This window comes from Sorex fumeus, unplaced genomic scaffold (genome assembly GCF_029834395.1).
Source record: "Sorex fumeus unplaced genomic scaffold, SorFum_2.1 ptg000039l, whole genome shotgun sequence".
Classification (NCBI taxonomy): Eukaryota; Metazoa; Chordata; class Mammalia; order Eulipotyphla; family Soricidae; genus Sorex; species Sorex fumeus.
This window is the reverse complement of record NW_026606096.1, coordinates 2,786,686-2,801,247: the sequence shown is the minus strand read 5'-3', so window position 1 is coordinate 2,801,247 and position 14,562 is coordinate 2,786,686. Positions and strand designations below refer to the sequence as shown.

Here is a 14,562-nt window from a genome sequence, read left to right as displayed (position 1 = left end):
TGCCCTCTCGTGGCATGTTGGCAGAGGCGCAACAAACCGTCCAGGGGTGAGTGTCCTTTCTGTGTTCCAAGCTCGTCCTTGTCTCAGTCAGGCATTGACCCTTGCTGCTCCCTCTCTCTGGAATGCTCTTTGTCCAGATCTCAGGTGGCAGCCCCTTTCTTATTCTCTTGACCTCAGGCTAAATGCTGCCTCCTCAGGAAAGCCCTCCAGGACTACTTAGTCTGAAACAGCCCCCAGTCCTAGCCCTTCCCGTCCCTCTCGATCGGGTTATTTCACCTCTCTCAAGCAATTGCTGCTAGTTGGAAATACTGGCTTAAAGTCCGTGTCGCTTGCCTTTCTCCCTCAGCAGTGTGAGGCCTGGGAGAACAACCAAGAGGTGAGCAGGGCTGTGGGGTTCCAGGCCTGCTGCGAGGTAAATGAAGCACAGTCTGGGTTCGAGAGACTCCTGGGGTCTTCCTGGGACCCCCGTGCTCTTCCTGAGCGTCTGGAAGGGCAGCTCCCCAAAGTTTCAGCAGCAGAGTTCCACACCTCCGACCATGGTCCCTCAAGGTGGCTGAGCTGCACCTGGTCCCGCGCGGTGGGTGGTGACAAAGTTCAGTCTCGGAGCGGGCCAGGAGCCGTCGGGGCAGGAGGGGATCTGAGGAGAGTGGCCGGCGACTCTCCAGGGCCAGGGCCTGGCTGTGGCAGTTTGGGTCTCCGCCCAAGCCATCACCAGTTCTCTGGTGGCAGGCTCGGCACAGTCCTGGGGCATCAGGCCACGTGCCTGGGCAGTGCTGGCGTCGTGGGGCCTGGGGTGACCAGGCTCAGTGGCTCCGAGGGAGTCAGGACTAGCAGCATCGCCTCTGGGACGGGTCTTCGGGGGAGAGCTTGACGGAGTCTGTGAGGTAATTGTCCAGGATGCTCCGGTACTGGGGGAGGAAGGGGACGTCAGTATCCCTCGGTCCCTGCGCCAGCGGCCAGGGGCAAGCTCTGCTGCTGGGGGATAGGGGCAGAGCAGGATGCTGGGGCTCCCCACTGCCCCTCCTCCCCATTGCCTCCAGTGTCTTCCTGGATCCCAGAGCGGTCCCGTGGCTGGGCCAGGGGCCAGACCTCACCCAGCTGAGTCATGTTTTCCAGACAGGAGGCCTGATGGCAGCCCCCTTTCTGCTAGACTGCTCCCCAGAGCCCTTCATGCCTCCCTTCTCTCCACTGCAACCCCCTGCTCCTGAGGAGGCCCAGGACACCTTGTTCTCATTTGCCAAGGGGCCTTCATGCCCTCTGCCCTCTGCCCGCCTTCTCTGTCCAGGAAAAACCAACTCAGTCAGGGGCACACCGGTCAGGGACCACCCACCCTGGGGCAGGGCTGGGACAGGGGGCCTTTCTCTGCATCTGGGGTCTCCAGGGGGGTCCTTAGGGAAGTTCGGGAGCATGAGCTGGTCTTGTGAGCAATGTGAGGGGAGAGCAGGCTGGGCACCCTGGGACACCTTCCTGGATGGCCTGTCTGAGAGCCACATGTTAGGTGGAGCTGTGGTCAGCTCTGTCTCCAGCGGCCCTCGCATGGAGCTCCACAGTGGAGACTTTCTCTCTGCTTCTTCCCCTTCGGGCTGGCTGGGACTGCAAGCGCATTTCAGCCCTACCCCTAGTGACACATGCAGGGAGTGTCAGGCCCTGCTTGCTGCATTCTGCCATGGCGGCTGCCCAAAATGCAGGAGAAGACCCTCATTAACTGCCGCTGCAGACAGAGCCGGTCGCCAAGCCTGGGGCAGGCTGCTTCGGGCACTGGGCTCAGTCCTGACCTGGGTCTGGACTGTCCTGGGAGACCGCCCGTGTCTCAGTCTTCCCTGGGAGCCTTGGGGCCAGCGGTGTGTCAGCTGCCCTCTGTCAGCCTGAACTCAGCACATCCGTTGGAAGCCTTAGAGCTGAGCCTGAGCATGAGGTATTTTAAGAGGAGAAGACTCCAGGCCTTCCTCCCAGAGCCCTCTGGAATGCCCAGCTCATCCCCCTCAGAGTCGGGAGAGGCCTCAGGTGCCCTGAGAGAGTAAAAGCCCCACCTGTGTGGTCTGCACCCCAGCAGCACTCAGGCCTCGGTGAGAGTGAGGTGGGCTTGGGCCACCAGCTCTGGAGACCCCCCCCATGGACTCCGCCAACTACATAGGGAAGGGTCACCGGCTCAACTGTTAAAATCTTGACATTTAGGAAACTCTGGAGGACAAAGGAAGTGCCGTCTTGGCCCCTTAAAGACCACTGAGGGGCTGAGAGCGATAGCACAGCGGGTAGGGTGTTTGCCTTGCATGTGGGTGACCGGGTTCCATTCCCAGCATCCCATATGGTCCCCCGAGCACCTCCAGGAGTAATTCCTGAGTGCAAACTCAGGAGTAACCCCTGGGCCAATGCTGGGTGTGACCCAAAAAGAAAAAAAACAGACCACTGGGTTCTCCGCACCCCCTTTTCCATTTTTGCCGATAGATCCCTATTCAGGCAGGCGCTGGGAAGAACCATGAGTTTGGCACTTTTCCTGGGACCTCTGTCCCCGTGAAAGCCAAAGCCAGTTGATGGCCATCAGGAGCTCTACGAAGCTCAGAGGCTTGTGCCACCACTGCAGGCAGCAGTGCCCAGGGCTTTACTGCAGGGACGACCTGTCCTGGTGGACAGGACACTCGCCAAGGGCATGCCAGGGCTGAGGTCTGGCACCCACCCTCTTCTTGGCACCCACCTGCCTGCCCAGAATGTCCCTCTGCACTTCCCATCCCGCCATGGCCTCTCTCACCCCTGAGGTCTCCTGGACACCGCCAGTGACCCGCAGCTGTAATGTGTTTCCTGCTGCGATTCCCTTGCAGGCCGTGGTCCTCTGAGTCTCACAAGGGTGACTGGGTGTCATTGTAAGGGTGTGAGTGTGGGGGAGGAGGTGTCTTTGGGTCCCATCCCCTCCACGTCCTGCCTTTACATCCTGCCTCCTGAGGGCCCAGCCATTTCCTGTCACCTCACCAAGCTCGCCTGCAGCCAGCCTGTCTCCCCCAGCCAAGGTAGCCGAGTCTTTCTCCAGTGTTCAAAGGAGGCCACAGATGGCCGCCTTCTGCAGCAGCTCCTGCCCCGAGTCTGGGGAAGACCAAGCCCATGGCTCCTGCCAAGGTGCTCCTCTCACCCTTCGGGGAATAACAAGGCTCTTGAGCAGCTTGGGCTGCTCCTCTCCTCCGAGCAGGCCACGGAGCACTGTCCAGGCTGAGTCACTGGCACTCCTGCCTCGTTGGCACGCACCTCAGGAAGCTGAGGGCCAAACCGGATGGACTACGATGCCCCCTGAGCGGTGTCTACTCTCCCTCCTCTCTATTCGGGTCCAGGGTACCCCAGACCCACGGCTTTCCAGTTGCCAAGCTAGTAACCAGGCCCCCGATCGCCTCTTTCCCATATTTCATCACCACCAGCCCTGTTGGTTCTATCTCTGAAGCATCTCGAAGCAGCCGCCTGCATGCCTCAGTGCCTCTCGTGGCTGCGCTGGGCAGGATCTGGGCACTCAGCCCTGGTGCCGTTTGCACACAGCCTGCTCTGCTTAACGCCTTTCCTGGGCTCTGCTAGGGTTTCCTGTGGCTCCCAGCAGCCAGGCCCAGGCGAGGTATTATTTATTATTAGTACTTTAAAGAGTGGAAAGTGGTGCTTTAGGCCATTCGCAGAAGTTGCTTACAGACACCAGAAACAGAAGAAGGTGACCCAGGATTCAGGCAAGAGCTGGGTCCTCCTTGGTTCACTCACTGTCTTGGAAAACTCTCTTAACCTTAAAAAATTAATTTGCAAGCTTCAGTTTTAAAATGACTGGGAAAAAAATGACTGGGAAATATGCATACATTTGCATTTCTTGCCCTTGGAAGTTTGCATTGTTTATTTTTTTTTCTTTTTCAATCTGCCTGAGCCTCACACAGTCAAGGCCAGTGCCCTCTGGAGTAGCCTGCCTGGCCCTGGCCCCTCGTAGGCTTTATTTATTTATTTACTTACTTTCTCAAAATAATTTGCGTCACACTATGTGCTCCCAGTTGAAGAATTGGGTAGGGGACCATGTGGTGCAGGGGGCAATGGACCTGGGTCCCTGCACACAAAGCCTGTGCTCAGCCCATTGGGCAGTGTCCCTGGCTGAGTTATCCTCTTGTAAAGGTGAGTGCTTCTCCTCTGAATTTCTGAGTAACGTGGCACAGCAGAAAGACCTGCTACATAGACTCTCGGGTCCCAGGGGAGTCCTGGTGTGCTGAAGTGGTCAACTGTGCTACCTGGAAGTATCCGGGGCCTTGCCCAAGACCTAGGAGCTCGCCTGTACTCAGGACCTCGCCTGAACCCTGTACCCAGCACTTTGTCTGTCCCCAGGAGCTGCCTTGCTTGCTCACCTATATTGCCACTCAGGAGAGCAGGCTGAGCCCCTGCAGTGCTCCTTCCTGTCACTTGCTCCTGCCTGCTGAGTGACTGCCCCAGAGACTGCATGAAGCACCCTGTTCCTGAGGGTGCCAACCCCTGCAGCCTTGACAGTGCCGTGGGCAGGTCCTAGGCTCCTGAGGGCTCCTGGTGAGCACTCAGTCTGCCTCGCAGGCCCGGGATCATTCAGCACCTCGGGCTGAGGCTGGAGGAAACGACCCAGTCCAGGATCCATCACACTCTTCTCCATGGCAGCTGAGAACAGCAGTGCTGATTCCAGAGAGGGGACAGTCGAGGCCTCTCAGAAACATAGAGTAACCGGCTCTACCCACACCCCACCAGGGCCGGTTTGTCCCCTGGAAGTCCCAGCCCCCATTCCCTGGTGCCACTCACTCTGCACAGAGCCCGACCGGCCAGCATCTCGAAGGCTTGGACCACATTGAAGTCACTCTTGGCACTGACTTCAAAGTAAGGAATATCCTTTTCTTTACACCAACCTTGGGCTACCTCTTGGGACACCTAAAAGAGGGAAGGAAGTGATCACTGTTCATAGAACATCCTCCTCCTTCTCACCATTCCCCACCCCTCTAAACATTGTCACGTCCCCCATCACACCCTCTGCTGTCACATACCCCATTATTGTGACATCTCACCCCCATTGTCCATGTTCTCACATCTCCACTATTGTCATAGCCCATCCCCCATCCTCGACATTGTCATATCCCCACCCCCACCACTCTCGTATCCCCACCACTATTCTATTTATTTTTTTGGAGGCCACACTCAGTGATGCTCAGGGTTTACTCCTGGCTCTGCACTCAGGAATCACTCCTGGCAGTCTCAGGGGACTAGATGGGATGCTGGGGACCAAATCTGGGTTGGTCACATACAAGGCAAATGCCCTACCTGCTGTGCTATCGCAAGAGTCCCTCCTGGACACTTTCATATGATTGTCACACCCCCAACCACCATTATCTCATCCCCACCACCATCCTCACCACGGTCATATCCCTACCACAATCCTCGACCTTGTCACATCTCCATCACTGTCACCCCCCGCCCCCCACAATTGTCACCCCTCCATGACATCCATCCCACCAACGCCACCCCACTCCATCTTCGTGTCCATAATATGTGTGTAGAGAGAACAACATTATTTTTTAACATGGATCTATGGTTTGACTGTTCAGCTCCATTTTACAGAGGAGAAAACAGAGGAGCAGGATTGGGCAGAATCACTACGTGCCCTTTGCTGCTTCCTACAGCCATGACTAGGATCCTTCCCTGCTATTGGCACCTTCTTCAGTCCCTCCTAAAGGGAGAGGGACACGATGGACACCAGGCTGGGAGGTGTCCTAGTGAAGGTCTCTGCTTCCCAGGGCAGAGTCCTAGGAATTCTGCTGAGCTCCTGATGTCACCAGAGACACCTAATGGACACTTGCTCCTGCTCCCTTTCCTGTGCTTTGTTGCTCCTTCGGGTTCAGACTCACACAAGGTGATGTGGGTTGACTCCCGGCCTCACGCAAGCGAGGCAACTGCCAGAGTCACATCCTCAGGCTCATGTATTTATTCATGTCAAGGCAATGCCAGGAGCTGGTCTTACGAGATCCCTTTGCGGATAAGAGCACCATGGCTCAGAGCAGCTCTTGACTAAGAAAGACAGAGATGACAGGCTGCCTGCAGCTGCCTCTGTGGGGGCTCTGCCCTAGAGCAGCTGCTCTACTGTCTAGGGCATGTTCCTTGAGCTCAGAATCATGGCCCTGAAGGAGTTCATCACTAAACCGAACGAAAGACCCATCACAGTTGGAATGCTCAAAACGCCCTGGCAGCCTGCTGGGCGACTTTCAAATCCAAGTGGTACCACCGGGTTTCACATTGAAGGTTTTGTGAGAAGGGTTTTGTGAAATGTTGTAGCTTGGCCGTGCCTCTTTAAAACTGCTGATTGAATTTGTTTCAGGGGGCCTGGGTTTTTCTTATGGGGAAAGGACCATTGCCCAGAACAGAGACTCCCGGGGAGATGGACACAGTCTCATGGAATCGCCTCCCCTGTCCTTTTATTGGGGCTACAGAGACCTTCAATGATTGCTGTCCCCTTGCCACAAGCCCAGAGCCCAGGGCCCTCTTCCACAGCACCTTTGCTCTGGCAGCCTCACTGGGTGCAGCCTGGCCAGGACTGGCCGGGAGGGCTTCTGGGAGACTCCTCTGCGCAGGCGCGGCCTGGCCAGTCTTCCTGGAACTCTGACCAGGCGCCGATCTGGACCTGTTCTTGGCGATGGATCTGAGGCTTTCCTGCCTTTGGAGCGAGGGGCCCCAGAGGGAGCCTCACCGCATGGAGAAAACCCTGGGCTGTTTGCAGGAAGGATCAAAGGCCCGCTGCTAATGAAGGGCAGGGTTACCATTTATGAGTGTTCTCACTAGTCACAAGCAGAGAACCATAAGAAATTAACACATTAGACAGGCCTGGATGGCATGTTAGTCAAAGGCTTTCTACCTGCCACCGTGCAAGATGGAGCATGTCTGCCTGCTCCTTTCTTCACAGCTGCCCCAGCTCCGAGTCCTTGACTAGGCACAGCACGGAGGCTCAGGGTGGGCGGCAAGAAAGGAGTGAAGGGGGATGTAGAGAGCTCAAAAGGCTTGTGATGTCCTGGGTAGCACCCCCAGAACCCCTCCTGAGCATCAAAATAAGCACCACAGGGTGTGACCCTTCCCCAAAATGAATCAACCAAGCAAACAAAAGGGAAGTGAAGCAAAAAACAAGTCAGGGTCTCTGTTTCAGGGCATGCTAGCAGAAGCCAAGAGGGTGCCCGAGACAGCCAGGGACAGGATCAGGATGAGCGGCCCTATGTAGCCACCTCCTGCTTCCTCCCTGGCCCTGCCCTGCCCAACATGGAGCAGACCTGCACAATACATGCTTCACCTCTTTCCCCTGTGCGTTTTCTCTCTAGGGTTCACTGTTATCTCCCATAGTCTTCAGGGCATGTGCTCCTACTCCCCATGGATAGCCTTCCCCACAACCTCAATGAGAGTCGAATGTACAAATTAGGCATAGGAAGAGAAAGCAGTAACTAATAATAAAATAGAACATTAAAACAATATGTGAGGGCCAGAGAGATAGTACAGTGGGTAGGGCATCTGTCATATGTGCAGCCTCCTCAATGTTTCATCCCTGGAACTCCATATGCTTTCCTGAGCCCCACCAGGAGTGACACTTGAGCACAGAGCCAGGGGTAAGCCCTGATCACCTCTAGGTGTGGTCCCCAAAACAAAGCAGAACAAAAATAGAACTTAGTCCAAGTTTGGAGAGTGTGGTGTCTCTCAGAATATCTTACTATTTATTATATTTTCAGACCATGGTAGTATAAGGGTTTCGTGAACACATAAGGAGAGACTCCCGGAAAGCACACTGGAATGTCAGGTGACTTAGCTGTAATTTAACCTTTTAATACCCACTTGCTTCTCCATCCGCATCAGAAGTAAGTTGGGAACATAGCACTTTTTACTTTTCTCTTCCAATTCAAGTTATAGCTTTCAAATTTGAAAAATAGTCATGTCTTTGATTTACAAAATAACTTATTCATAATCAATTTGGAAATATACTCCAGGTGTGGTACTTGGAGACATGGAAAGACAATTTTAGAAATGCTACTTCCATTTATTTTTAAAATTTTTTGGAAGGGCACAATCAGGGCTCTCCTGGTGGTACCCAGGGTACCACATGTGGTACTGGGGATCAAATCTGGGTCAGCTGCATACGTGCCTTACCTGCTTTCCTATCTCTGGGCCCTCATTTTGCTTTGGGTGGGCAATATACTGTCAACGGTTTGCTTCTTCTTTTAGAGTACTACTGATTTATCAGAGGTTAATGACAACGTTAGTTCACTAATTTATGCTTTTCATCTCATTTACACAAAGGTTAATAATCATGCCTCTTAAAATTAGTGTCTCAAATATATAGAGATCCACTACCAAGAATAAGAACGAATATTTTAGACATATAATCTCAACACTATCAAGCAACCGTATCAGAAACTGCCTGAACATGGAGCAAATAAGCAGAATGCAGGCCTGTCACACCTTGTCACACACTTCCAGGGGGTGCTGGTAGCCTCCAGTGCAACTGGTGTGCATGTGGGGGGGCACTCTTCTTAAAGAAGGTTGATTTTTTAGAGCATGCTAAGTAATTTTTATTATATTTTGAAAGAGGGGGCAGTAGGCCCAGTATGTTTAGAAGCTTCTATTGGCAGGCTAAATTCTGTTTGGGGGTGGGGGTGGGGGAGAAGGTGGAAGAGGTCAACTCACCAGTGCCTGGGGCTTATTGCTCAGTGATCACTCCTTGCAAGGATTGAGAGACCATGTGAGGTGTTGGGGATTAAACCTGGGTCGACCGTGTACCAAGCAAGCGTCTTACCCACTCTATTATCTCTAGTATCTAGTATCTCTGCAGCCCCAAATCTGTCATTTTAAGCAACTAATACTCTTTTACTATTACCAGAAGGAGCAAGGAATTTAAAGAAGTCTAAGTCAGAGTCAGAGAATAAGACCTCAATGTGTAGGATGACGGGATTTGACCCCCAGCACCGCATGGTTCCCTGAGCAGACCAAGAGCAGGCAGCAATCACAGAGCTGGGAGTACCCCTGAGTGTGGACCCCAGACCAAAATCATAAATAAAAAGTTTAAATAAAAAAAAAACTAAGTCAGGGGCTAGAGCGATAGCACAGTGAATAGGGAGTTTGCCTTGCACATGGTAGACCTGAGTTCAATCTCTAGCATCCCTTATGGTCCTGCCAGCACCGCCAGGAGTAATTCCTGAGTGCAGGCAGAGCCAGGAGTAATCCCTGAACATCACTGGGTGTGACCCAAAAAGCCAAAAATAAAAAAAAGCAAACAAGCAAAAACCTTAAAAAAAAAAAAAACCTAAGTCAGTAATCTATTAAAAATCATTATGGCAATATATATGTTTATTGTGATAAAATAGACATAAACCTAGAGCTGCACTTTATGGCATTAAGCACATTTCCCATTTCCAAGACCTTTTATCATCCCCAATCTAGCAATATGGTTTTAGAGGGTCATTTTCTTTTTGTTGAGAGGGGAAAGCTCCCTCCCTATCTCCTCAGCTTCATGTTTGGGAGAGAATAAGGAGAATCATCATTTCCATTGATTAAACTTCCCATGTGCTTTTTATAGGCATTGCTCTGTCAAGGTGTTTTTTTTTTTTCAACTTTGTCCTTCTATTTCCCACAAAAATTGAGAAGGACTCTCAGGAGTTAGAAAAGCAAAATGGATTGTCTTAGGGCTTGTTTGGAGGGCATGACACTCTGTCCCTGGGAGAAGCTGCCCCAGGTTCTCTTGGCCCTGAATGGGACAAGGTAGAACTTGAGGAACTTTTGCACTGACGAGGACCCCAGACCCCTGGCTGGCCAGGTCTGACCAGTGGGACTGCAGGCAGAGCCCTCAATCTCTAGTCTTCTCAATCTTCATCACCATACTAGAAAGCACACCTACAACAATTCCCTGCCATTTCCTGAAACTGTGTACCTGTATATGTTCATTGCCTGCTCCTCCATTTTGCTTGCTCAATATGTATTAGCTATCTGGAAAAAAACCCCCAAAACTACAAGGGTATGCATAAGCTGTGCCATCTCGACTCCTCTTCCTCTCTTGAGGCTTGTTCTCCAGCCCAGGCTGGTGGGCACTCTTCCCATTTAAACTGTTCTCTTGCCAGTAAAGCTTCCCTTTTCTAGCATTTGCTCCTGTGCTTTGTTGAGGACAACATTACCTTTGCTCCTCAAACACTCTGTGCAACTGTGTCTGCATTGGAGTCCGGAGAGGGGGTGCCCGCAGCTTCCTCCTGGGTCTACCCTGAGGAAGGGGCAATTGTCCTCTCCAAGCCTAACACACGCCTCTCATCAAGTCCCCTAAACACCCCCATGTCCCTTACTCCCAACCCCAAAGTCAGCCTTACCTCTTGGCTTAAAAAAGAAAAGGTTTTTCGTTTGCTTTGGGGGACACACCAGGCTTTGCTCAGGGCTTTCTCCTGGCTCTGTGCTCAGGGCTCACTCTTGGTATTGCTCAGACAAGCATTGCATTATCCCTCTGGCCCCACCTCTGCCTTTAAAGTCCTCTGCACCCCTCCTCCTGGAGTTATTTCTGCACCCTACCCAACTTAGATCTCAGAGAAGTGGTTGGACTTGCCTGGATCTGTACTGCTTCTTCTTCTTCTCTTCTTTCTTTCATTTGTTTAGCTGTAGTGCATGTAGAATTCAGGTCTTACATGTGCAAAGTGAATGCCCAGCTTCTGAGCTACACCGCCAATCAATTCACTGTTTCTCTTCCAGAACAAGGTTCATGCCTGAGTTTGGCTTGGGCCCATTTCCCTTCCCAGTCGGTCCGCACTTTCCATCCTGCTGGGCCCCTCACTACATGAATACTTGGAGGACCTTCACCATGGAACTCCACCTCTCACAACACCCACATTTCATCCCTCCGACACTCTTAGCCTTTTCTCCACATTAACTTCTTCCCGGCCAGACCCTGGCCCTCTGTCAGATGTCCAGTTCTGATGCCCACTCTGTGATATGGCCCCTTTGCCATCAATTTCCTCTGACCTCACGCGTGTCCTATCCTTAGAGTTCTTAGCATGTAGCCATTGGCCCTCCTGCTGGTGCCTCCCAGCCCATTCCCATTGCTTACACAGCCCTGCTCTACAGAGTCCCTTGACTGAGGGAAAGCTGATTTAATCATATGCACCGTTACTTCAAAGCAGAAGAACAAAGCCCACTTGGAAAGCTCTGGGACTTGGGAACTTCACCAGTGACCAACATCCACTTGAGGGATCTCAGTGAAAGACACAGGGCAGAGGGAACAGGAGCTCCGGCAGCTCTTGTTCCTATGGTCCCCAGTGCCACTAGTGATTTCCAGTAGCTCCACAGCCAGACATATGTGGGCACTGCAACGGGATCTCACTGAGTACCACAAATCTCAAAGGCGTGTGATAGTTCCTGGCCAGGAAGCGTGACTCTGGTGAACTCGTGTGCGAGAAGCCAGATGATAATCTGTGCACATCAACTCAGCTTGCGATCCCTATGAGCACATGTGCAAGAAGAAGCTTGCAGTGCAGACCTCGTGGGCACTGCTGCAGAATGTGCTGGCACCACAACCTGCTGTCACACCACCACAATGAAAACTCTGTGGGCACCCCTGCCAGGGCTGCGGGCAACCCGATCACAACAACGATGGAGGTCAGGGGAGGGGACAGGGTCTCCAACATATATAAAGTAAAACACTAAAAATTGTGCACAAGAGGGGCTCGAGGGATAGCACAGTGTGTAGGGTGTTTGCCTTGCACGCAGCCGACCCACGTTTGATTCACAGCATCCCAGGTCCCCTCAGAACCGCCAGGAGTAATTCCTGAGTGCAGAGCCAGGAGTAACCCCTGTGCATCACTGGGTATGACCCAAAAAGCAAAAAAAAAAATTGTTCGCAAGAGAACCTAACATATAAAACAAAAGCAAAACCTCCTTCGGTCTCAGCTCACATTAGAAAGTTCCTTTGCTTGTGCTCTTTCTACAGCCTGGAACCTCTTCCCCTAGGAAGCCTTTCTGTAGTCTGGGTTTGAGTGGCTGCCCTTTCCCTGGAGACAGAACCCAAGGTCTATAGCTGCACCTGCCATCATACAGCATCACGATTGCCCTTTAAAGTGCTGAGTCCACCGTAGGCTGTGAATGCCGAGGACCCACTGATGCAGGTCTGTGTGGCTGGCACAGGTCTTCACACCACGCCTGGGGAATGAGGGAACGAAATGATACCTGCCGCTCGGCCAGGTCGACCTTGTTGCCCAGCACCACCATGGGGTAGGATTGCTCCATGGGAATGGTTTTGGCCAGGACATCTCCTCTCCAGGTCTCCAAGGCTTCAAAGGATTCCAGGTCAGTGACATCAAAGGCCAGGATGCAGCCATCAGAGCCCTTGTAGAACGTGGACACCATGGAACGAAACCGCTCTTGTCCACCTGTGTCCCAGATCTGGGATTGGGGGGAGGGGGCAGATCAGTGATTCATGGGTCAAGGGGAGTTGCCTGAGGGGCCCATTTGGGTCCAAAAGCTTCCTTTTCCATACCTTTATCTTGTGGGTATTTCTGATCTGCTGATATGTGCATGCCCGTGCCCTTATAATTGCACCAGCATCCCAAGAGTATGACTCCACCCAAGCTCAGTTTTCCCTGGGCTGTTAGGGTAGGCACTGGTTCTCACACCGGTCAGTTTGGAAACTGGGGACTTTGGGAGCTGAGGCACCCACAAAGTGTAAGAGAGGCATGTATCTATGCTTGGATTAGCGCACTCCCTCCACCAGTACCAGGAAGTTATTTTTGGAGTCAGATAACAAATATTTGAAGCTGCTGGTGAGATGACTCCACCCTGCAGTGGGGTGGGGTGTGTAGGTGGAGTGGGGACAGCAGCCTCAGACTGGAAGCAGCTGGAGGGGAGTCTGCATTCCCACCAGACTTTGTCTATCCAGTAAGGAGAACCAGGCTGGCCTCTAAGTTGAGTTTCACTAACCCGCATTCTAGATCTTTCTAGATCCCCTGGCACATTCCTGTCTGTGGGCCCTGACTCTCAGACCTGTTCGTTAAAGAGGGAAGGGGCTTACCTGAAGTTTCAGTGTTGTGTCATCCAGGATGATGATCTTGGAGAGGATGCTGGCCCCGAGGGTGGTCTGGTAATCCTCGGAAAACGTCTTGTGCACGTACCGGTGGAGGAGCGAAGTCTTCCCCACCCTGGGGAGCCCCGCAGACCCAGTGAACACACACACACACACACACACACACACACACACACACACACACACTCCCCTCGCTGATCCTGCACCCTTGCCCGACCCCCTCTCCTGCCTCTAGCTGCCTAAGATTCTCTACTTCTTTCTTTTTTGAGGAAAGTCTCAGAACAGTGCTCTGAAGACCCGAAGGCCTGACCCAGAGATTCTCATCCAATGGGGCCCAGGACACACGTGCTAGGGGCCAGAACCTGCAGTGTTGGACACCATGCATGGCCAGGGATGGCATACTCCTTACCCTGTGCCCTTCTCTGGTGCCTGAGATGCTGAAGTTCTAACACCAAGGACATGCTTTAAGCAGCTGGGACCCAGAGATGGGTTTGCAGAAACAGGGACCAAAGTGGGCAGAAGGCTTGGAGGGAATCAGTGCCCTGGGGAGGGGACAAAGTGGTAACCAGGGAGATCGAGTCACAGCCTAACTCCTGGTCTGTTCCTACCAACTGACCTCTCTTCCTGGGTGTCACCCTGGACCAGGAAAGGTGCCAGGAGTGGCAACCCAGCCAGGAGGTCTCAGCACTGGGGAGACTGATGCTGCCCCCATCCCCGCCTAGCTGGGCTTACCCCAGGGATCCGATTATGATGAGCTTCAGATCCACCTTCTTCCGAGGATTCATGAAGGGACTGTAGAGCCTGTCAGGAGACAGAGGACAATTGCACACCATGGGGTGGGCTGTGGGCTGGGCCCCACTTTCCCTCCCAAGCTGCAGACCTCTGTTCTGGGCTCAGAGACCCAGGACGGGGTGGGGGGAGGGGATCTTGAAACGCTGATTCAGCAGCCTTCCACACTCGCACCCTCTCCCCATGGCTGGAGGAAGGTAACCCCCTACAACAGGCACATTGCTCACCCCCTTCTGCACCCTGTTTCTGAAGGCAGCCTGGAACCCCAAGAGGACCAAATGTATACCCTCGACCCCCAGCCCCCTCCCTGACCCCCAGTCAAGCTTAGAGCCAGAGCCAGGGGCAGTGCAGAGCAAAGCGAGGCAGGCAGGGCCAGGGACCATTGTCAGGATGGGAGGCTGTCACGGAGGAGCTCCTCATCCCCGCACAGCTCAGGGACAAGGGGTTGCTGCTGTCACAGAATCAAAGGCTCTTCGCTAGCGCAGTTGGTGAGGGCATTGGCACATGGCGCTGAGAACCACTTGGCAGTAAGCACGGAGAGCACGAAGGCTCCTTCTCTCCTTGACAAGGAAAGCGTCCCATGAAAGGGTGGGACGCAGGCAGAGGCTTTGCTCACAGCCGCCTTAGCAATACCACAGAACAGCCGTTTATAAATGAACAGTGGGGCAGTTGTTGAGGGAGCCACTGCACACAGGGAGAGAGAAACAGTCTCTGGAATGGAGTGGGGGAGTGTAGGA

General features: G+C 53.2%; 1 protein-coding gene across 1 annotated transcript; it reads right to left on the bottom strand.

Annotated features, from left to right (window-relative positions):
* Positions 1 to 781: 781 nt before the first annotated feature.
* Positions 782 to 13,834, bottom strand: RAB7B (RAB7B, member RAS oncogene family). The gene is made up of 5 exons (XM_056119185.1): positions 13,769 to 13,834; positions 13,025 to 13,151; positions 12,184 to 12,399; positions 4,768 to 4,893; positions 782 to 908 (listed from the first exon to the last, which is right to left on the bottom strand). The coding sequence occupies exons 1-5, from the start codon at positions 13,819 to 13,821 to the stop codon at positions 828 to 830; spliced, it is 603 nt and encodes a 200-aa protein (XP_055975160.1). The 5' UTR covers positions 13,822 to 13,834; the 3' UTR covers positions 782 to 827.
* Between the last annotated feature and the right edge of the window lie 728 nt (positions 13,835 to 14,562).